The sequence below is a fragment of the Chrysemys picta genome, chromosome 10 (assembly GCF_011386835.1).
Source record: "Chrysemys picta bellii isolate R12L10 chromosome 10, ASM1138683v2, whole genome shotgun sequence".
In the NCBI taxonomy this organism is placed as follows: Eukaryota; Metazoa; Chordata; order Testudines; family Emydidae; genus Chrysemys; species Chrysemys picta.
The window spans coordinates 55908376-55931510 of NC_088800.1; the positions used below are offsets into that span (position 1 = coordinate 55908376).

Here is a 23135-nt window from a genome sequence, read left to right on the forward strand (position 1 = left end):
TGTCTCCCAGCAGCTCAGGGAGCCTGCTCACGTCCCTGCAGGGCCCCCGAATCGCACCAGTAACACCACAGGAGTGAATGGCTGTTAGCATCGCCCTGAGCCGTCAGCCAGCTCCAGCACCAGTTCCACTGCACCCTGGGCGCAGGTGCCAGCTGCAACTGGCCCCCAGGGCCTCTGCTGCCCAAAGCGACCCAGGCACGTGGGCACGGTGAGGCTGAATGTTCCACCAGTGCCTTCCTGTGAGGGTACCTGGCTGTTACCCCTGACAGCTGCCCATCCTGCTGTCAGCCCACCCCAATGTACCCCTGCCTTAGGCCCTGGCCATTGCTACCATAGGTTAAAGCCCTCTGCCTGGGCCACAGCTGACACTATATTGGAAAAGTCTCTTTGTCCAGACCTGGGACACTGCTCCCCCTCCCCCCATCCAGGCCCGGGGCAAGTGTGGTAGGAGCTGCGCCCAAGGGAGGGTGCCAGAGGATCTGCACCCAGGGGAGGGTGTCAGGGGATCTGTGCCCAAGGAAGGGTGCCAGGGGCTCTGCGTCCAAGGCAGGGTGCCAGGGGATCTGCGCCCAAGGAAGGGTGTTAGGGGATCTGCTGCCCAGCCCCAGGGCAGAATGCAGTGGGAGCTGGCCTTTGCCATTCACAGTCCCCAGCCAGGGCCTGAGAACTGGGCTGGAAAACAGCTTGTGCAGCCACCTGCTCGTTCCTGGCTGGACGCCTTATCTGAGGCCGATCAGCCAGTAACAAAGGGACACGAGCGCCATGGGCCAGGCGCCACCCGCTCCTCCGTGCCCTTATCTGCCCCCCTCGCCTCAAGAACGCCTTCTCCTGCTGGCGGCTGGTGCACTGCTTGCCTGCTCCCCGCGCTGTCACCATGGGCTGCTCCAAATCCCAGCTGCTCGTAGTCCTGCTGCTGTCGCTGGCCTGGCTGGTACCCGCTTGGGGAGAAGACAAGGAAGCCCAGGTCGAGGAAGGGGTGGTGGAGGAGGAAGAGGAGGATGTCGTCTCTGATGAGCTCCTGGAGGAAGAGGGTGTCTTGGTGCTCCATCAGCACAACTTTGAGCGAGCCCTGCGTGAGCACCGCCTGCTGCTGGTGGAGTTCTGTAAGTTGGCGGGGGGGAGGCGAGGCAGCTCAGACCAGGCAGCGGGTACCAGCAGCAGCATGGGCCATATCCCCAGCCAGCCACCCAGCTGGGCTCACGGCAAACCTTGTGCGCTGCCACTGAGTAGCCGTGGAGCCCTGGGGCAGGGGCCCCAAGGATGCCTGATCCATTCTGGGGTTAGGCATGTGCATTCCCTGCTGGTCACTGGCTCTTGGGAGCACTTGCTAAGGGGATGGTGGCCGCAGCTGTCAGCGCAGGTGCTTGGCCCTGTCAGCTGCCAGTGGGACCCTGGGCATCTGTGCTCCGAGTGCCAAGGAGAGCAAACAGTGGCTGCCCTGTGCTTGGCTGCCCTTCAGCACAGGGCTCAGGTGGTGGCTTTCCCACAGGAAGGGTGTCCTGGCCTGAGAGAGGAAACACTGGCTGGTTAAACATTAATGTGCAGGCAAAGTTGTGCCCAAGGCCCAATGACCCCCCCCTAGGGCCACAGGAGCCGGGGACTGGAAGAGTGGCACAAGCAAAGCCACAGAGCCATAGCCATGATTAGACCCAGGCAAGCACCATCATGAGCCTGCCAGGGTTTCCCCTGGGCACAGCTCCAAACGCTCTTTCTGGACACAGAGCCTATTGCATTCTCTCCTGTCCCCTGGCTGCAGAGCCCAACATGTGCTCTCCAGGGCCTGGGTGCAGATCCTGCCATGTTCTCTCCTGGGCACAGATTCCAATGCGCGTTCTCCAGGGCCTGGGTGCAGAACCAGCAACGCTGTCCCTGGGGCCTAGATGCAGAGCCCTCCTCCCCACCATTTAGTCTGGGGCCTCCACGCTAGTCACTGCCTCAAGCAGCTCTGCTGGGAGCTCCTTGCTCAAGTGCATGTGGGCAGGCGGGTTGTGGCTCTGCTCTGGCTGGATGCCGGCATCCCCCACAGGGCCTAGCTTCAGAGCCAGAGGCCGTGAAGTGACCCGCATGGCCTGGCTCACAGTGTGGCATGGCACTCCCAAGTATGGCTCCATGGGGGTCCCGGCCGGCCAGGGTCCCAGCATACTGGCTGTGTGAAGGGGCCAGGGCTGCCCAGCTGGGCACTGCTGCCTCTGGTGCCAGGCCCAGGCTGCTCTTTAGGCCAAGCTATTGGGGGGGGGGTCACCCTTGCTGGGAGTCTGTGACCCCACAGGGAAGCCCCGTAGCCCTGAGGGGGCCTGTCCCGAGTCACAGGCCAGGTGCAGTGAATGGGTCCAGCTTCAGTGTCCCCAGGCCTTGTTGTGAATTGGGGCCAGAGCAGGGCCATGGGGGAGGGAGGGGGTGCGTGGCACCAGGCTGAGTGTCCGCATGGAAAGGAGCCATAGCACCCCCGGGAAGCAGAGTGAGCACATTTCGGGGGGTGGGACAGAGCCAAGGGAGCCTTGGAAGCGCAGGCATGTCCCCCACCTTAGGACTGGCCCACAGCGTGTGCTGACAGCAGGAAGGGACCAGCCAACACAACACCCAACAGCATGGGATCCCCCCGACAGCCCTGCCGAGCGGCACCGTCCCACCCTGTTGGGTGGCATAGGGGGCCAGCAAAGAGGGCAGAGCACATGGGAATGAGAGGCAGGCCAGGGTGGGTTGTGCTTCCAGGCCCTGCAGCAGGCTGCGTAGCCTCAACACTGCCCCAGTGGGAACCCTGCCCTCCAGGTGGCTGTCAGATGGGCACTGCCCTCCTGGCAGAGCCAACCACAACCATTAACCTGCTAGGGTGACAGCTGGGCCAGGCTGGGCAAACCTGGGCTGTTTCAAGGGGCAAGTCTGTGCGAAGCCCCCTGCCCCACTCTGGGTGCTCATGCCATCCCTCTCCCAGCCCCCAGCAGGCCTCAGGCTGTGACAGTGACCCCTGCTGGACTCTGCCCTGATTGACCCAGGATTGGGAGTGGTGGGGCAACAGAGCTTGTGGTGGTGGAGCCCCCGGAAGGATTTCAGCCGGGAGGGGGAGGGGGGGCAGGGTAGGATGCTGGGGGCTGCTCCAGGCAGAGCTGGGGGGTCTCACTGCTCAGCCTGCCCCTTTCTCACAGATGCCCCCTGGTGCGGGCACTGCCAAGCCCTGGCCCCCGAGTTCACGCGTGCCGCTGGCATCCTGAAGAATGACTCCGCGGGCCTGCGGCTGGCCAAGGTGGATGCGATGGAGGAGACGGACCTGAGTGCCGAGTTTGGCGTCACAGGGTACCCAGTGCTGAAACTCTTCCGAGACGGGAATCGCACACACCCCATAGATTTCACAGGTACAGCCTGACACTGCTCGGGGGTCCCTGCTCTAGAGCACGGTGTGGCTGGGAAGGAGCTGTGACAATGCGGTTCTGGCGGAACCCAACTGAGAGTGCCAACTCAGGACAAATTGCTCAAATAGGGCAGTTACAGCCCAAGGCTGGGGTTTTTTCCACCTCTAAGGCAAACCACCAGCCAGACTAAGAGGACTCCAGTCTCACCCCACTGGCTAACTGCAAATCTCACAAGCAATCTCCTTAGATACTCCAGTTTCCCAGTATTACCACCAGTACCACTCGTTATGGGGACAAATGGTTATGAAAACCAATACCCCAGTAAAAGAAAAAGGTTCTCCTGATCCCAAAGGACCAAGCCCCAGACCCAGGTCAATATACAAATCAGATCTTACCCACAAATCACGCTGTTGCCAATCCTTTAGAATCTAAAATCTAAAGGTTTATTCATAAAAGGAAAAAGATAGAGATGAGAGTTAGAATTGGTTAAATGGAATCAATTACATACAGTAATGGCAAAGTTCTTGGTTCAGGCTTGCAGCAGCGATGGAATAAACTGCAGGTTCAAATCAAGTCTCTGGAATACATCCCCCGCTGGGATGGGTCCTCAGTCCTTTGTTCAAAGCTTCAGCTTGTAGCAAAGTTCCTCCAGAGGTAAGAAGCAGGATTGAAGACCAGATGGAGATCAGGCATCAGCCTTATATAGTCTTTTCCAGGTGTAAGATCACCTCTTTGTTCTTACTGTGGAAGATTACAGCAACATGGAGTCTGGAGTCACATGGGCCAGTCCCTGCATACTTTGCTGAGGTACAAGGCGTATCTGCCTTCTCTCAATGGGTCCATTGTATAGCTGATGGTCCTTAATGGGCCATCAAGCAGGCTAGGCAGAGCTAATCTCAGCTTGTCTGGGATGTCACCCAGAAGCATAGCATAAGTTTGCCATACAGACAGTATAGAGCCAATATTCATAACTTCAACTACAAAACTGATACACACATCTAGACAGCATAATCATAACCAGTAAACCATAACCTTGTCCTAGACACCCCATTTGACCCCCTTTATACAAGATTTGGGTGCCACTACAGGACCTTGGTTGCAACAATGATCTATACGGTCCCAGTTTATGTCAATAACGTCACACCCCCAACGCAAAATTGATGCAGGAAGGGATGACACAAACATCACTGACTGCATCCCAAGAGCTCCCCATCCTGGGTTCTGTCTCACTACAGCTAGTATTGGGTTAGAAGCCATACCAGTGTATAACAGAAATGGTTCATCAAAGTCATGTTCAATAACATGATTGAACCTCTTTACAAACTCAAGGTAACACTTAGTTAGAACAATAGTGGATTGGATCTGCTCTGGCAGCATGGTTCCTGTATGTGCCATGTGATCTTGCCAAGAGCTAAAGAAAACTGCTACTTTATCCATACAAGCTCGGGCCAATGTTTGGAACCCAATTAACATCGAATAAATGCAGATATTAATGTTCTTCATAGTCCAGGAATCTTGGCATTTAGCCATGAAAGCAATATGGTAGTGTGCCTCAGTCTTCCTTTTCATACAGCACATTAGGTCTGGAATGTCCTCTCCCCTGTGAAAAGTTCCCATATTGTTTATGTGCATTGCCTGTGAAACCCCAGTGTAACAAGGCCTTTTAACATAACGTGTGTTTTCATGTATTCCTTTTAACATGTTCAATGAATTCTCCAAAAGATTAGGCACATTGTATATTTTTACCGTTTGTGGCAATAGCAACACATTAATTACAAAATTTAGCAATAACAACAAGTTCATTGCAAGTGTCCATCTACAGTCATGTTTGTCATGCCACCCCTTTGGCTCAATACCATTGGAGTTTGGGCATTTTAGGGTTAACCTGTGGCTTCCCTTTGCAAAATTCAGTTTTCTCTTTCCTCCTTGTCCTGCAGGATCAAACCCTGATTTCTCTTGCTTAACAGAATTCACTGGCTGATGGGGTGGGCCCTCTGTGCTAACAGCTATTAGCAAGTCCTTCCTTTCCCAGCCAGGCAAGTAATTTGCACTACCCCAGACCAGAGCCAGTCCACCAGTTTTCATATTCGTAACTGCTATCATCTCCAAGGCTGGACTCTGTCTTAAAGAGATACCACACAAATCCAAAAAGTCTGCGGGTGAGAGTTTGCTTCCTCTCCCCCGCATCCTCAAGCATTTAGCCATAAAACTGCTCTGCTCTGACACATCAGTAACCAAATCTGTCCTCAAACCCTGAAGCACAAACTGCTCATTTAAAGAATCAGAAAGGAGACATTCCTGTTCCAACACCATTGTCTCCCCAACAAGTTGGCCCCACACAGCCACTTGGTTATAGGGATGCCTCAATCCCTTAACAACTTTTACTTCCTCTGAGACCTTCTCAAAGCTACCCACACTGGATCTTTTACAAGGAAAGTTAGTGGATCCCTTCACAACAGACAATTTTTGGCTGCTAGGAACTGAAACTTCCTTGATTAAATCACCCTCACACCCTTCAATTGCAGGGAACTGCTTGCACCGAGTACCATGAGGATTCCTTTCTCCAGGAGCTTTTCTAAGCAGCAATTCACCCCTCACAGAAATTCTGCCCTTACCCTCTTCACCTAGGGCTTGCTCTAAAGGCACACTTTCCTGAGCAACAACAGACTCTGTCTGGGTCTTACTTACATTCAGGATCACCTTTGGCCCATCAGGCAGATCTCTACACAATCCCCTTTCAGGCGAACCCATAGACTTCCTAGATAAAAGGTTAGAAATACTTCCCTTCTCTTTGCCACACACAAGCTTAGGAATTTTTTCCTTTTTGCTACAAGTTGTTAAACTGTCCGTAGGTAACACAACCAAATTACCTTTCTGCTCTCCTTGTGCCCTGGCTAGGGTATCACCCTGATCAGACAGAGTTGTTACACCCTTCTCCAACCACACATGAGCAACAGGCAAAATACAAGCACCAGAACTGTTTGGTCTCTGGGATTTTGCTAAGCCACTAACTGGATGCAACCTAGTTACGGGGCCATTCTCCCCAGCAGATGCAAACTTAGGACCATTCCCTTCCTGGGCTTTGGTTGAATCCAGAACCAACTCTGAGACAACTAAATTACTCTCAACCATCACAGGCCGAAAGGCACCTTCTGTCTGCTCCACAGACAAAAAAGAGTTGGAGACGCATTTTCCTTTACTAGACATACTGTTTGGGATTTCATTTCCCTTGTCCCAGCACACCGGGCTGTTCACAGACAACTGCTTGGAGACTGGGGTAGCTTCCTCCATAGGCAAGTCAACACCCCTGACAGACACAGGCACATTTCCTTCATTGTCACTGTTCTTCGCACAGGAAACAGATAAGGTATAGGGGCACTCATCTTCCACTCTCCTTGCCTTCCCAAACTGCTGACTAGATAAAGCCATCAGCTCACAAGACTGCCTAGGCTCATCCAAAATCTCCTTGTTCTCCTCTCCCTTCGCTTGATCTAATTCCAGATTTACTTCTGAGACATTAGATAGACATTCAGAAACTTCATTCACAGCCAAACAGCTACTTTCCAAAGACAAACTTTTGGAGAAACCCTCCATAGGCACAACCTTAGGATCAATCCTCTCTTGTGCCTGGTTTGTATTAACTTGACTGACCATAGCTTTAATATCATTTCCAATCATAATATCCTTAGGGATTATGTCTTTTACTCCCACAACCATGGTGCCCTCCAATCCCTTCCATTTCAGGTGGATTTTAGCCAAAGGCACCCTGACAAAATACTTAGATAAGGCTACAACAGTTACATCTTCGCCTGGCAAATAATCTTCCTTCCTGACAAGACTTGCTTTAACCAGAGTAATATCTGCTGCGGTGTCCCTCCATGCCATACACCTCACTCCATTCACTTCTGCACTGCTAATAAACTCTGCATTATTTCCCCCATATTTAGCTTTAATGTGAGTTTTAAGGTCAAATCCTTCAGAGACCACAGAAACAGCATTTGCACACAGGGCACCAATGCTGGGCTCTGTGTGGCTTGCCTGTGAGTTTACAACAACAGGGTTAGCATTGGCCGTGGCATTTGGGGTTGCTGGTTTTGGGCTGCCCTTCAGTGTCGGGCAGTCTGGTCTCATGTGGCCCAGCATACAACAGCGATAGCATGTAACCTGCTGGGGATGCGAGTTCCTACCCTCCGGGCCCCCTTGAACTCCTTTAGAAGAGTCAGGTTTATTTTTAAATCCTTCCCTCCTCTTGAACTGGGGAGACTGGTGATCAGTTTTCCCCGGGGTTTTACACCCTTCTCGAGCCCTGTTTTGGGTATGGGCATCGGCAATCTCTGCTGCCCGTAGGACTGACTCAGGGTCCCTGTCACACACAGCTGCTCTCACATTGTCAGGCACAATGTCTAAGAACTGTTCCAAAGTTATTAAATCCAGCAGTTTTTCAAAACTCCCATGAACCTTGGCTCCCATAACCCACTTTTTAACAAAACCCATCAGCTTATGAGCACATTCTACAAAAGTACAATCCTTAGGCATTTTAAACTCTCTAAACTTAACTCTGTAAGATTCAGGAGTAACCTTGAATCGCCTTAACACAGAATCCTTAAACCGCTCATAATTTAACGCTTCTTGTTCCCCCAAGTCATTAAACACCTCCCTGGCTTTTCCAGTCAGTCTGGTTAGCAGGACAGGCATTCGCTGACCCTCAGGGATCTGGTACAGATTGCAGAGGCGTTCAAAGGTAGACAAAAACTCCTCTATATCCTCAGTATCATTGTAAATGGGACACATCCTTTCCCAGTTTTTCTCATGGCGGGGGGGAAGTGGAGTACCAGGTGGGGATGACTTTCTCCGCTCTTCCATTACTTGGAGCTGAAGTCTGGCCGTCTCCTGTTCCATCTTGTGAGTCTCCTGCTCAGCAGCGAGCAGCTCTAGACGCCCCTTACGGGCTCTCTCTTCAGCCTCCTTCTTTCTTTGATCAGCCTCTTTCTCTCTCTGAGCAGCCTCTTTCTCTCTCTCTCTTTCTAACTCTGCTATTTTGTGCTTCTCCAGCAATCGAAGATCTGCCAGCTTCTGTTCATGCTCAAATTGCAGTTGACTTGTCACCCTTTGCATCCTAATTTTTTCTGCATCTTCTGCAGCCTCAGGTAAGGGCTGTGCTCTTGCCCCCTGATCACTGGCTATTAGCAGATTTCTCAATTCTTCCTTTGTAGCTTTCTTTCTAAAGCTTATCCTCTTTTCTAAACACAAATTTTCCAGGGCTTTTTTCCCAAGTCCCTCATATGCTCTTTGCTCAGCCATTGCAGCAGCTCTTTAACCAACAAAACTCTCAATCCCAAAATTCAAATTTGGATAGCGTGGGGTTCTGACCCAAAGCTTAATTGACCTGGTTCTGTGGATCCAAGCACGACTACGCCACTGTGACAATGCGGTTCTGGCGGAACCCAACTGAGAGTGCCAACTCAGGACAAATTGCTCAAATAGGGCAGTTACAGCCCAAGGCTGGGGTTTTTTCCACCTCTAAGGCAAACCACCAGCCAGACTAAGAGGACTCCAGTCTCACCCCACTGGCTAACTGCAAATCTCACAAGCAATCTCCTTAGATACTCCAGTTTCCCAGTATTACCACCAGTACCACTCGTTATGGGGACAAATGGTTATGAAAACCAATACCCCAGTAAAAGAAAAAGGTTCTCCTGATCCCAAAGGACCAAGCCCCAGACCCAGGTCAATATACAAATCAGATCTTACCCACAAATCACGCTGTTGCCAATCCTTTAGAATCTAAAATCTAAAGGTTTATTCATAAAAGGAAAAAGATAGAGATGAGAGTTAGAATTGGTTAAATGGAATCAATTACATACAGTAATGGCAAAGTTCTTGGTTCAGGCTTGCAGCAGCGATGGAATAAACTGCAGGTTCAAATCAAGTCTCTGGAATACATCCCCCGCTGGGATGGGTCCTCAGTCCTTTGTTCAAAGCTTCAGCTTGTAGCAAAGTTCCTCCAGAGGTAAGAAGCAGGATTGAAGACCAGATGGAGATCAGGCATCAGCCTTATATAGTCTTTTCCAGGTGTAAGATCACCTCTTTGTTCTTACTGTGGAAGATTACAGCAACATGGAGTCTGGAGTCACATGGGCCAGTCCCTGCATACTTTGCTGAGGTACAAGGCGTATCTGCCTTCTCTCAATGGGTCCATTGTATAGCTGATGGTCCTTAATGGGCCATCAAGCAGGCTAGGCAGAGCTAATCTCAGCTTGTCTGGGATGTCACCCAGAAGCATAGCATAAGTTTGCCATACAGACAGTATAGAGCCAATATTCATAACTTCAACTACAAAACTGATACACACATCTAGACAGCATAATCATAACCAGTAAACCATAACCTTGTCCTAGACACCCCATTTGACCCCCTTTATATAAGATTTGGGTGCCACTACAGGACCTTGGTTGCAACAATGATCTATACGGTCCCAGTTTATGTCAATAACGTCACAGGAGCCTTACCCAGCACAGCCTTGGGGTGTGGGGTGGTGGTGTGGCGAAGGGGCTGTGGGGATGGGGTGCAGGGGAGGGGCTGTGGGGGAGACGGTGTAAGTTTGCAGTGTGTGTGTGGGGGGTATAGGTTTGCAGTGCGGGGCAGGGGTGTGTTGGGGCTGTAGCTAAGGGTGCAGGGGAGGGACTGTGTGGATTTGTGGTGCAGAGGAAGCGCTGTGAAGGATCTGCAATGTGTGGGGGGTTGGTGTGGGAGAGGGGCTTTGGGGCTGTAGGTTGGGGTGCTGGGGGGTTGTGGTGCAGAGAAGGGGCTGTGGGGAGAGTTACGATGTGGGGGAGGGGCTGGGGAGGGGCATGGGTCAGGATCCAGGGGAGGGGCTGCAGTGTGTGTGTGTTTGCAGTGCAAGCAGCGGGGGTGGGTGGGCTGTGGGGGGGGGCGGGGCGTGTGTCAGGGTGTGTGGGACAGGCTGTGGCTGTGTAATGCAGGAGAAGGGCTGTGGGTTTGCAATTTGGGGAAGGGGCTGTGGGGTCATGGGTCAGGGTGCGGGGGAGGGCTGTGGCTGAAGAGGGGCTGAGGGGGGGTGTTTGCAGTGAAGGGGGGGCTGTGAGTTTGCACTGTGGGAAGAGCTATGTGGGCCGAGGTGTAGGGGACTGTGGCTTTGTGATGGAGGGGAGGGGCTGTGGGTTTGCAGTGTGAGGGAAGGGTCATGGGGGCCGTGGGCCAGGGTGCAGGGGAGGGGTTGGAGGTGTGTGTTTGTTTGCAGTTCAGGGGAGCTGTGGGGAGGTTTGGGATATGGGGGAAGGACTGTGGGGGCCGTGGGCCAGGGTTCAGGGCGGACTGTGGCTGTGTGGTGCAGCGGAGGGGCTGTATGTGTGTGTTTGCAGTGCAGGGGGGGCTGTGGTGAGGGCTGTGGGGTCCGTGGGCCAGGGTTCAGGGGGGACTGTGGCTGTGTGGTGCAGAGGAGGGGCTGTGTGTGTGTGGGGTGTTTGCAGTGTAGGGAGCTGTCACGGAGTATTGGGGAACTCAGGGCCCTGCACCCCCGGCTTCCTGCGATTCACCATGACTCTCAGCCAGCCAGTAAAGCAGAAGGTTTATTTGGATGACAGGAACACAGTCCAAGACAGGTCTTGCAGGCACAGACAACAGGGCCCCCCTCAGTTAGGTCCAGCTTGGGGTCCCAGGGCATGCCAGCCCACCCCCCTTGGGGGGTCAGAGCCATCTCTGCCTCCCAGCCATCTCTCCAGCTCGCTTCCAGCACTCTGCCTTCAGCGACCCCTCCCACAGCCTTTGTTCGGTTTCCCGGGCCCCGGAGTCACCTGACCTCCAACCCCCTCCTGGGTTCTCATGTTACAAGCTCAGGTATGTTCCCTTGGGCCGGCTCCCATCCCCCGATGCAGACCATCCTAGTCACACTCCCCTGTCAGCATTCACACACCCCAGCAAGAACAGTCCCAGTTCGTCACATCTCTCCCCCCTTCGAGACCGAACTGAGCAGGGTCACTTTAGCCAGTGACCCGGGGAAGTTCGAACCTACCCCCGTTCCCATGGATGCCCCCGCATCCCTCCAGTTCCTTGGTGAGAATTACACCAGGCCCCTTCCGTTCCACGCCCCCCCTTAGGTCGGGGGTACTTGATGGCACTCGCAGTTCGCATGTGGGAAGGTTTATGCGGCCTGTGCCCTTTTCCCACCCCCATACCTCTGGGGTTCCAACTGGGCTGTGGTCTTCTCCCAGCGCTCCAGTCTGGAGGTCTGTGCTTTGGGCTCTCTTGGTTCAGAGCCGCCCTTTTTACCTTGGCCACCCTCCGGAAAGGCTCCTCTATGCTGGGCAAGGGTCCTAAAGCTGTTTTCCCCTTGTCCCAGGCCTTCCTCCCCCTCTGACAGGGGTCACAGGATCCGCAGTACTGTCGGACAGTAACAAAGACCCCAGGCCAGTAAAAGCTCCGTAGCAGCCTCTGCTGGGTACGCCAGGTTCCCTGGTGCCCTGAGAGGGGAATGTCATGGGCCCGGCACAGCAGCTGGCGGCGATACTTCTGGGGTACCACCAGCTGCCTCCTGATCCCCCCTGACTCCATTTTCCCTGGGGGAGCCCATTCTCGGTACAGGAACCCCTTCTCCCACAGGAACCTTTTCCGGCCACCTCGTCCCATGGTCTGTACCGCATTGAGGTCGGCCAGGTCCCTTATCTTCCGCAAGGAGGGGTCTCTCTGTAACTCGGCCTGGAACTCAGCAGCTGGGACAGGGATGGCCACCTGCTCTTTCTCGCCCGCTGGGTCCGAAGCTGCAGCCTCCCTGAGCCGCGTCCCTGGGCGTTCCCTCCCCACCAGGTTAGGGTCCTGCGCCTCAGGCAAGGCACCCCCCCCAAGGCCAGGGCGCAGGGCCCCTCGCCGGCTCTGACTGCGGGTCACAACCAGTGCCTTTTGGGGGTTGCTTGGCCAGTTCTCCAGGTCCCCCCCCATCAATACCTCAGTGGGCAAATACGGGTGTACCCCCACATCCTTGGGGCCCTCCTTGGCCCCCCACTTCAGGTGTACCCTTGCCACGGGCACTTTGACTGGTGTTCCGCCCACCCCCGTCAGGGTCAGGTAGGAGTTGGGCACCACCTGATCTGGGGCCACCACCTCGGGCCGGGCCAGCGTCACCTCTGCGCCCGTATCCCAGTATCCATTGACCTTCCTCCCATCCACCTCCAGGGGAACAAGGTACTCTCTCCGGAGGGACAGCCCCGCGCCCACCGTATAAACCAAAAACCCTGAGTCTGGGGCATCCAGCCCCCTAGAGGAGCTGGCCTGGGGCCCTTCTCTCTCTTGAGCAGTTGATAAGCTGCCAGCCCCTCTTGCGTGAGAAGCCTGCCCCTCGTCCGTCTGGGCCTCTACCAAGTTAACCCTATGCGGGTTCGGTCTGCTCAGTCTGTCCTTGAGCTTGGGGCACTGGGCCCGAACGTGGCCTCTTCGGCCGCAGTAATAGCAGCTCATGTCCTGTGGGTCCCCTCGAGCCGGTCGGTTGTCCCTGACGCTGGGCATTCCCCGTGGGAGGGGATTCCCCATATTCCCCCTTTGGTAGGTCCCAGGGTGACTCTCTCTCTGCATCGCGGCGGGCCTGTTCCTTTGGGGCTCCTCCCTGCCACCCCCTGCCCGGCTCTTTACAAACTCATCGGCCAGCTGCCCGGCGTGTCGCGGGTTCTCTGGCTTTCTGTCCACCAACCACAGCCTCAGGTCGGATGGGCACCGCTCATACAGTTGCTCCAGTACCAGCAGTTTAATCAGGTCCTCCTTCGTCTGGGCCCCGCCAGCCCACTTGCTGGCGTATCTTTCCATGCGGACGGCTAGTTGCAGATATGAGATCTCAGGGGCTTTATCTTGACTCCGGAACCTTTCCCGGTACATCTCAGGAGTCAGCCCAAACTCACGTAGCAGGGCCCTTTTGAATAGTTCGTAGTCCCCTTTCTCTGCCTCTCCCAGTTGGCGGTACAATGCCACGGATTTGGGGTCCAGTAAGGGGGTAAGGACCCGGAGTCTGTCCGCGGGATCCACCCGGTGCAGCTCGCAGGCCGTCTCAAAGGCCTCCAGGAAGTCATCCATGTCCTCCCCCTCCTTGTATGGGGCCATGATGCACTTATCAAAGCTCCGTGCAGTCCTGGGTCCCCCCTCACTCACCGCAGCCGGGGGTTCGCTGCCCTTCAATCTCGCCAGTTCCAGTTCACGCTGATGCTGTCTCTCATTCTCCTGTCTCTGTCTCTCATTCTCCTGTCTCTGTCTCTCATTCTCCTCCCGTTCACGCTGATGCTGTCTCTCTTTCTCCTCCCGTTCATGCTGACGCTGTCTCTCTTCATGCTGTCTCTGTTGTTCACGATCCTCCAGCTCCCTCAGTTTTAGCTCTTTCTCCCATTCCAGCCAATTCCGCTCCCCGGATGCTGAACGTCGCCGGGAGGATCCTCTGCTGGCCGGCGAGCTTCGCCGGGGGGACCCCCTGCTGGCCGGGGGGGTCACGGCGCCTTCAGTATTTGCTGGGCTCCTCCCCACCCTTCCCCTAGGCATAGGAAGGAGGGGTCTCGGGAAGCCCTCAGCAGCGGGCTGACCACTCCCAGCTGGGACAGACACTGGTGCCTGCGCTGCATTTGCCAGGCTGCTTCCCTGAGACACAGGGATCGGTTCATTCGCGCGATCTTCCGCCTCCAGCTGGGCAATGAGCTGTTCTTTGGTGAGCCTCCCAATGCGCAGCCGCCTCTGCTTGCACAGCTCCACCAGGTCGCTCTTAAGCCGCTGGGCATACATCTTCCTGCTGGCCACTCACCGGCCTGTGTGCTCACAGCTCCCCACAGTTCCCAGGGGGACCCCTAGTGTGCCAGCCCTTCTCGAGGTCACCACCTCTCTGCCAGGGTCGAGCTGCAGACTCCTCCGCCCCTGGGACCACTCGCTGCGATCCCCCCGGGGGACCCTGTTACTGCAAAAGTCCTTCTCGCTGGTCACACACTCCCAGGGGTAATAACCGTCTCTCTCCCACTCTTCAGCGTGCCTGGTCCCCGTCAATCCCCCTTCGTTTTACTGCTCCCCAGTCACTTACTGCAGGAAGCGCCGTCCACGGGGTGCAGTAGATCCCACCGCTGCCACCAGTTGTCACGGAGTATTGGGGAACTCAGGGCCCTGCACCCCCGGCTTCCTGCGATTCACCATGACTCTCAGCCAGCCAGTAAAGCAGAAGGTTTATTTGGATGACAGGAACACAGTCCAAGACAGGTCTTGCAGGCACAGACAACAGGGCCCCCCTCAGTTAGGTCCAGCTTGGGGTCCCAGGGCATGCCAGCCCACCCCCCTTGGGGGGTCAGAGCCATCTCTGCCTCCCAGCCATCTCTCCAGCTCGCTTCCAGCACTCTGCCTTCAGCGACCCCTCCCACAGCCTTTGTTCGGTTTCCCGGGCCCCGGAGTCACCTGACCTCCAACCCCCTCCTGGGTTCTCATGTTACAAGCTCAGGTATGTTCCCTTGGGCCGGCTCCCATCCCCCGATGCAGACCATCCTAGTCACACTCCCCTGTCAGCATTCACACACCCCAGCAAGAACAGTCCCAGTTCGTCACAGGAGCGCTGTGGGTTGCAGTGTGGGAAGAGCTGTGGGGGCCGGGGTGCGGGAGCGCCTCGGGCAGGTGACATGCTGCGGTGCTGTGCGCAGGGCAGCGGGATGCTGAGGGCATTGTGCGGTGGATGCGGCGGAAGGCTGGCCCCAGCACGGAGCTGCTGCAGGATGAGGCCAGTGCCCAGGAGTTCATCGCTTCCCAGGATGTCGTCGTCGTCGGGTTCTTCAAGGTGCGGGGCCTGGTGGGCAGGAGCAGAGGATGTGGGGCCTGGCAGAGCTGCTGGGTGTGGCGCCAGGACAGACTGGGTTCAGCATGCCCCTGGGATGGGTGGGGCTTTGGCTGCCCAGAGTGTCTAGGTGGGGACTTTCCCCACTGGCTGGCAGGGACGGTGCCCACACCACAATGCCCCCCTGGAGGCCCTGAGCAGGCCCTGAGCAGGTGCCACGATCGAATGCCAGCCCTGTGTGCATGCTGTGGGAGGGCCCTCCAGTGACGATCCCCCCCCACCCACCTCTCAAAGGCGTCAACACCTCCCCTCCCTGGTACCCCAGTAGTGCCACATGCCAGCCCTGTGCGCCCAGCCCAGCCCCACCCCCTGCCTGCTGGGGAGCAGCTCATGGGCGAGGGGCCAGGGCACAGTCCCCATGGTGCCAGCCCCCTGAGCACCATGGCATCGTGGCTGCGGGTGCCATGTTGCCTGCTGAGGGCTGTAGGCTCCACAGGCTGCAGCACCATGTTAGACGGCGAGTGCTCTTCACCATGGGGCTGCCGGGGAGCTGGTCTGGGTGGGCAGCGCAGTGCCCCTCCCCCCAGCTCAGGGCCTCGCGGGGTGTTTACAGGACCTGCAGGGCAAAGCTGCGCAGGGCTTTTATGAAGTTGCCAGTGATGCTGTGGACGTGACCTTCGGGGTCTCCAACAGGACGGAGCTCTTCCAGAAATACAGCGTCACCCCCGACACCGTTTGCCTCTTCAAGAAGGTGAGAGGGGGCGGGGCAAGGCACCTGGCACTGGCCCTACCCCAGCTACAGCCCAACAGGGACATGGGGATTCATGGAGGCTAGGTCCATCAATGACTATTAGCCAGGATGGGCAGGGATGGTGTCCCTAGCCTCTGTTTGCCAGGAGCTGGGAATGGGTGACGGGATGGATCACTTGATTACCTGTTCTGTTCATTCCTTTTGGGGCACCTGGCATTGGCCACTGTTGGCAGACGGGATACTGGGCTAGATGGACCTTTGGTCTGACCCAGTATGGCTGTTGTTATGGGCCACCCAGAGATGGGCATGAGCACCAGCCCCAGCAGGTGACAAGGTGGGTATGTTGGGATGGGAAAGGCCTGGGAAGATGGGCAGGAGGGGCTAATGCAATGGCCAGGGCAGGGCACTTTCCCAAGGCTGTTGCCCCAGCAGGACATGGCCCCATGGGGTGCCCTGCTAGTGCAGGAGGCAGCCTGGGGCCCTGCCCAGCCGCTCCCACCTTCGGCTCCAAGCTCTCAGTGTGTGGCGCTGCCCCGCCTTGGTGTGTTGCAGTTTGATGAGAAGCGGGCGGATTTCCCGCTGGACGCGGAGCTGGGCCTGAACAAGGAGGAGCTCTCCCGCTTCATTGGCCTGCACAGCCTGGAGCTGGTGATGGAGTTTACCAGTCAGGTGAGACCACCCCCATGAGAACAGCCCCAGAGAGGCTGTACCCCAGAGAGCTTTACACAGACAGTGCACTGCAGGGCAGGGCTGGCGGAGGGATTACAGCCAGGGCACTGGGCAGGGCTGACGGAGGGCACATGGCTCACAGCACGGCGCCTTCTCGTGTGACAGGTTTCAGTGGTAGCCGTGTTAGTCTGTATCAGCAAAAAAAACAAGGAGTCCTTGTGCCACCTTAGAGACTAACAAATTTATTTGGGCATAAGCTGTCGTGGGTGAGCAGGACTGGCCTAGGGCACATTGCTCTCGGAACAGTAGGGGTGTGTGTGTGTGTGTGTGTGTTGGGGATTATAGCTGGGGCACTGGGCAGGGCTGGCGGAGGGATTACAGCTGGGGCACTGGGCAGGGCTGGCGGAGGGATTACAGCTGGGGCACTGGGCAGGGCTGGCGGAGGGATTACAGCCGGGGCACTGGGCAGGGCTGGCAGAGGGATTACAGCCGGGGCACTGGGCAGGGCTGGCGGAGGGATTACAGCCGGGGCACTGGGCAGGGCTGGCGGAGGGATTATAGCCGGGGCACTGGGCAGGGCTGGCGGAGGGATTACAGCCGGGGCACTGGGCAGGGCTGGCGGAGGGATTACAGCCGGGGCACTGGGCAGGGCTGGCGGAGGGATTACAGCCGGGGCACTGGGCAGGGCTGGCGGAGGGATTACAGCCGGGGCACTGGGCAGGGCTGGCGGAGGGATTACAGCCGGGGCACTGGGCAGGGCTGGCGGAGGGATTACAGCCGGGGCACTGGGCAGGGCTGGCGGAGGGATTACAGCTGGGGCACTGGGCAGGGCTGGCGGAGGGATTACAGCCAGGGCACTGGGCAGGACTGGCGGAGGGATTATAGCTGGGGCACTGGGCAGGGCTGGCCTAGGGCACATGGCTTGCTGCACAGCCGGGTGTGGAGTGTGTGTGTGTGTGTGTGGGGGGGGGAAATCACAGCTCTGTGTATGTGTGTGTGGTGGGAAATGAGGGGCTCACATCTGGGGGTTTCTGTGTGGATGGCAGCCAGGGCACTGGGCAGGGCTGGCATAGGGCACACTGCTCACTGCACAGCTGGGGTGTGTGTGTGTGTGTGGATTGCGGGGCACTGGCGTGGGCAGACAAATGCACATGGAGAGTGTCCAGACACACTAGGCCTTTCCCGCCGGCCCTTCCCAAGCCCCTGGGGCTGCAGCCGGTGCCCCGGCTCCGTGTGGTAGTTGCTGCAGGAGCGTGTGTGCGGGCGGGCAGGGGGAGGGGAGGCTTCCCAACAGTGTCACTGGGCAGCAAACCCTCTTTCTCCCCTTAGAACTCACCAAAGATATTCGGGGCAAAAATCCTCAACCACCTGCTGCTGTTTATTAACAAGACCCTGGAGCCCCACCTGGAGATCCTGGGCAGCTTCCGGGCTGCTGCACCCCCGTTCAGGGGCCAGGTAACCAGCTAGTCACGTCCCTGGCAGCGGGTCGCTGACCCTGTGAGCTGCAGCCTGCCCCACTCACCTGGCCTGGCAGGGCCAGGCAGGCTGCTCCCAGCTGGCAGGGCTCTCGCCAGGGCTGTGGGACACCAAAGCGTGGTTGGCATGCACGCACCATGGGCTGGCCTGGCTGGGCATGTGGTCGAGTCCCTTAAGCTGAGAGCCTCATCCCAGCCCTGGCGTCACCGCTCGCTCGCAGCCCCAGCGCTGGGAATGGGAGTGGTTCCTTTTCTGGGCCTGGCTGGTTCGGGAGGGGCCCTGCTCCTTGTGGGAGTGGGGCCCCGGCTCCAATCCTGGCCCAGGGTGGCCGACAGGGAGAATGGGGGTGTCAGGGAAAGGACAGGCTCAGATGTGCACAGTCCCAGCGCAGGCTCTGTGGGGCAGCGAGGGGCATGGGGAGCTCTCAGTCCCAGCACAGTCTCTGTGGGGCAGCGAGGGGTGGGTGGGGGGCTCGCAGCCCCAGGACAGGCTCTGTGGGGCAGTGAGGCAGTGTGTGGGAGCTCTCGTTCCCAGCACGGGTCTGTGGGGCAGTGAGGGAGCCTGCGGAGCAGGGGGCTCTCAGTCCCGGGCTGGGGAGGGCACTGTCAGGCTGGTCTGGGCTGCGGCTGCCCCACGTCTGTGCCCCACTGTAGGTTCTCTTTGTGCTTATCGACGTGAACGGGGAAGGCGCCCAAGTGCTGCAGTACTTTGGCCTCAAGAGCCACGAGGCCCCCACTATGCGCTTCATCAACATCGAGACCAACAAGAAGTACCGCATGGCCACGGATGAGTTCGCCACCCAGGCTGTGGGCTCCTTTGCCCAAGCTGTGCTTGACGGCAAGGTCCAGGTGCGCACAGCAGCCATGCCCAGGGCTCAGGCCCGGCCCATCCCTCCTGATAGCAGGGAAGGGAGCATTGCCATTTGCAGGGGTGGGGAGAGCTGAAGACCATGTGCCACCACCAGATTAAGTGAGGGCAACCCGAGGGCCCTGGCCACATTCCTTCTGTGCCCCGAACCTGCTGCCATCCCAGCCCTAGCTCCTTTAATGCAGAGCACTTCCCAGCTGCTGTGTAGTGCCCCACTGAGATACAGCCACCTCTGTGGGGAGAGGGGCACCTGAGCAGGGGCGAGGACAGGGGGCAGATCCCATCCCGTCCCCTACAGAGAGTCCTTGCTGGGCTCTCACCCAGTCCCGCAGAGCAGATCTTGGTTTCCCAGCCAGCAAACACCAGTGGACTCCCTGACTTCCGGCAGCAGGACAATAGCTGGGTTGCCCATGCCAAGATCTGAATCTTTGGCTCCAGGGGGTTCGTTCTTAGACCCCCTTGCGATGCAGCTGGATCACTCAAAAGGGACCTTTTTGACCACTCACGCAGACGTTCCCTTTTGTGTGACGTTAGCCTGGAGGGCAGCGAGCGGCGTCTACTGTATTAGGAATACCGAGCACCCTCCTCTGCGCTCCGCGCTAGCGTTGCAGGGCCAGGTGCGGGGAACCGGGTGTGAGGCCTGTGCAAGCCTGTGTGGCACACACACACAGCTCAGAAGTTTGCAGCCATAGCATCTCTTCGCAGCACTCTCTGGAAGTGAGTTAGCAAACAGCACACACAGCCCCTCCCTCTCTCCACAGCCCCATCTCATGAGCGAGGAGGTCCCCGAGGACTGGGATAAGCGTCCAGTTAAAGTCCTCGTGGGCAAGAACTTTGAGCAAGTGGCTTACGATGAGACCAAGAATGTTTTTGTGAAGTTCTGTAAGTATCAGCCCTGTGAGAGTGAAGCTGGGCCTTCCCCTGCCCCAGGCCTGCTTGACACCCTCGGCCAGGGCCTGGTGCAGACACAAGCACCAACTCCATATGCCATCAGGCAAAACTGTTCCGTCAAGAGACTGCCTAGACATGGGAGCTGGAGGATGTGGGCAACTCAGTCCAGCTACTCAGGGCAGAGGGGACATTCCTAGCGTGTGTCTGGGGTAGAGCTCACTGTCTCAGGTGACTTTCCCTTCCCTGGGGAGGCGATTCCCCTTCTGCACCGTTTCACCTCCAGGGAGCCCAGCAATTCCTGCCACACTGACCAATCCCCTGGGGAGGCGATTCCCCGTCTGCACCGTTTCACCTCCAGGGAACCCAGCAATTCCTGCCACACTGACCAATCCCCTCGCCCCAGGGGGGGGGAGGATGGCGGGGGGGTGGCACCTGGTAGGTGTTTGCAGCATGTGTCCCACCCTGCCCTGGCCAAGCTCCACTCAGGCTGTCCAGCTCCTTCGTTGGTCTCCTCCAAGCCCTTCCATCCCTGGGGAGCCATGACCCCTCGCACCAAAGGGACCCGGAGAGCCCTGACCCCATGCACCGAGGGAACCTGGGGAGCCCTGACTCCACACACCGAGGGGAATAATTTTAAGTGCCTAGGTCTCTCCCAAGCATCTACAGCATTGCCATGCGTGGTGGGCAAAGGCTCTAACCGGCCCAGCCTGATTGTGCTGTGTGCCCCTGGCCTGCTGACTTTGCCAGCTCCTCCAATCTGCTGGCCCGGGTGCTGGAGCTGCCATCCCAGCCCCAGTGCTCTGCCCCCACAACACTCAGTGCAGAGCAGACAAACAACCTCTCTCTGTCACGGCAGATGCCCCCTGGTGCACACATTGCAAGGAGATGGCACCTGTCTGGGAGGAGCTGGGTGAGAAGTATAAAGATCATGAGAATATCATCATCGCCAAGTTGGATGCAACAGCCAATGAGATTGTGAATCTCACCATCCGTGGCTACCCTTCGCTGCACTATTTCCCTGCTGGGCCAGACAGGAAGGTACTGCTGGGGTTGCCTGGATGGGATGGGAAGGGCCCACTGGGATGGGGGTGCACTTGGGTGCAGCTCCAGGTCACTCCTGGAGCTGTGCTGGGTGACAGCAAGGAGCCATTCTAGGCCCTCAGCTGGACACTGTGTGCAGCACTGGTCCCCCAGCTCACACAGGATGCAGAGCTCAAGGGGTTCAGAGAAGGGCGACGAGAAGGATCAGAGGCTGGGGAAAGCGAGGAGCAATTGAAATGACTGGGATTGTTCCCTTAGAGAGAGGGTGGGTAAGAGGGACAGAATAACAGACTATCAGATACTGACGGCTCTAGAGATGGTAGATTGGGAGCGTCTGTGCTCTCTGTCTTGTAACACAAGAAGAAAGAGACAATCAATGATCCCAGAAGGGAACAAATCCAACAGTGATAAAAGGAAATATTCTTTCACACAACGCAGCCTGTGGCACTCACTGCCACAAGATGCTATTGAGGCCAAAAGCTCTGTAGGATTCCAACAGGCACTGGGTGTTTCTCTGGGTAACAGGACCCTCCAGGGTTATAACAAGACAGACTAAAATAACCAAGTGCTTTAGCAGAGCTACAACCCCTCCTGCTTCTGGGCAGGAGCCACTCGCCGTTGGGGTCAGGAGGAGACTTTCCTGGGGTGGGCTAGCCCAAAATTCTCTGCTGGGGGTTCTTGCACCTCTCAGGAAAAGCTGGTGCTGGCAATGTCAGAAGCAGGAGTTTGGGCTGGCCCAGACCTAGCATGGAAGGTGGTGGGTGGAAGCAGGCTATGCTGCTTGCAGTGAGGTCCTGGGAGTTCAGCCTGCAAAGAGGCAATCCTGCAGCACCATTGTCTCATGTTTCTCCTCTGCCTGTACCAGATGATTGAGTACAAGAGTGCCAGAGACCTGGAGACCTTCTCCAAGTTCCTGGAGAACGGCGGGATGCTGCCTGCGGAGGACACACAGCCTGTGGTTAGTAGAGTCCCAGGGCTCCAGCGTGCCACCGCTTGAAGCTGGAAGCCTGCTGGCTCAGGCTGTTGCTTTAGCAAGGAGGTCACTCGGACCAACTTGTCCCACCAACCTTCCGCTAGCCCATGAGCCTGCAGCAGCCGGCTCCACCCAGCCCCAGTGACTCTCCCACCACGGAGAGAGATGTGTCCCTCATGCCCCTCTCCCCTGGTCCCTTGCACCCCTTCCCCATGAGGCAGAGGGCTGGGTCCCTTACCAGGGAGAGCAGGATCCCTCACACCTTCCCCCCCACTGTCCCTCATGCCCCTCCCCACTTCGGAGAGAGACGTGTCCCTCCTGCCTTCTCCATGGGGTCCTGGCTTTGCCCCCGACGCATGCCAGGCCTGCTTGGGGCAGTGGTTTCCATGGTAACCACCCTGCTGTTCCCCAGGTTCCTGAGAGCCCAGAGGAGCCTAAGGACACAAATGGGACACGCCCGGTGGATGCCCCTGAAAGCAGAGACGAGTTATGAGCCCTGCCCTGCACCCATCCCTGGGACCCCTAAGAGCGTGCACCTGGGGCATGGACTGACCCTGCACTGGGCTGGCCTCTCGAGCCCTGTCCCCGCCTCAGGCAGCAGCTACTCTCCAAATGGTGGCAAGGCCTATGGTGAGCGCGGCCTGGTACCTCCTCCTTTTGCAGAGCATCCCCAGCCAGGAACAGGGCCATCCTCCATGCCCCCCACATGCTGCCAGCCTCCACCCCATCCTGCAGCACTGATGGCCCAGAAGCCAGGCCCAGCGCACTGAGCGTCGCCCACAGCTCCCCCAGGCAGCGACGCCAGTACCAAACACCTGTGCCCCAAAATCGTGAGATTGACATAAATGTCATGAGACCTGACACCCAGCTGTGGTGGTTTTTTGTCTCCGCTGCCGGGTGCAGGTGTGGGGTCCCAGCCCTGCAGCCAGGAGGGTAGCACTGGATGGTGCTATTGAAAGCTGAGGCCTATGGCAGCGCCTGCCTCTCGGAGTTGGGGCTTGAGGAACCTCTCCGATACCATGAGCCTCCTGACAAATCTCGAGCGAGGGCAACAGTAGGGTTACCATATTTTCAGCCTCCAAAAGGAGGACAGTCCACAGCCCCCGGCCCCGCCCCCAACCCCGCCCACGCCCCCCCCGCCCCAACTCCGCCCCTTCCCCAAAGTCCCCGCCCCCTCCCCTGCTTCCCGCGAACATTTGATTCGCGGGAAGCCTGAAGCAGGTAAGGGGGGTGTGGGGGGAGGAGGCGCGGCCCAGTCTGGCCCCCCTGGCCTCTCCAGCTTGGGTCGGCTCGGGCCCTGGGGTGCCGGCCCCGGGCCCCCCCCGG

At 57.4% G+C, this 23135-nt stretch overlaps 1 protein-coding gene across 1 annotated transcript; it reads left to right on the top strand.

The window, feature by feature from the left end:
* Positions 1 to 840: 840 nt before the first annotated feature.
* On the top strand, positions 841 to 22670 carry PDIA2 (protein disulfide isomerase family A member 2). Its single transcript, XM_065558730.1, has 11 exons — positions 841 to 1103; positions 3144 to 3350; positions 15011 to 15144; positions 15755 to 15892; positions 16445 to 16561; positions 17891 to 18016; positions 18691 to 18885; positions 19666 to 19786; positions 20652 to 20833; positions 21702 to 21794; positions 22222 to 22670. Exons 1-11 carry the CDS (start codon positions 875 to 877, stop codon positions 22300 to 22302), a joined length of 1623 nt encoding a protein of 540 aa, XP_065414802.1. The 5' UTR covers positions 841 to 874; the 3' UTR covers positions 22303 to 22670.
* Positions 22671 to 23135: the final 465 nt, after the last annotated feature.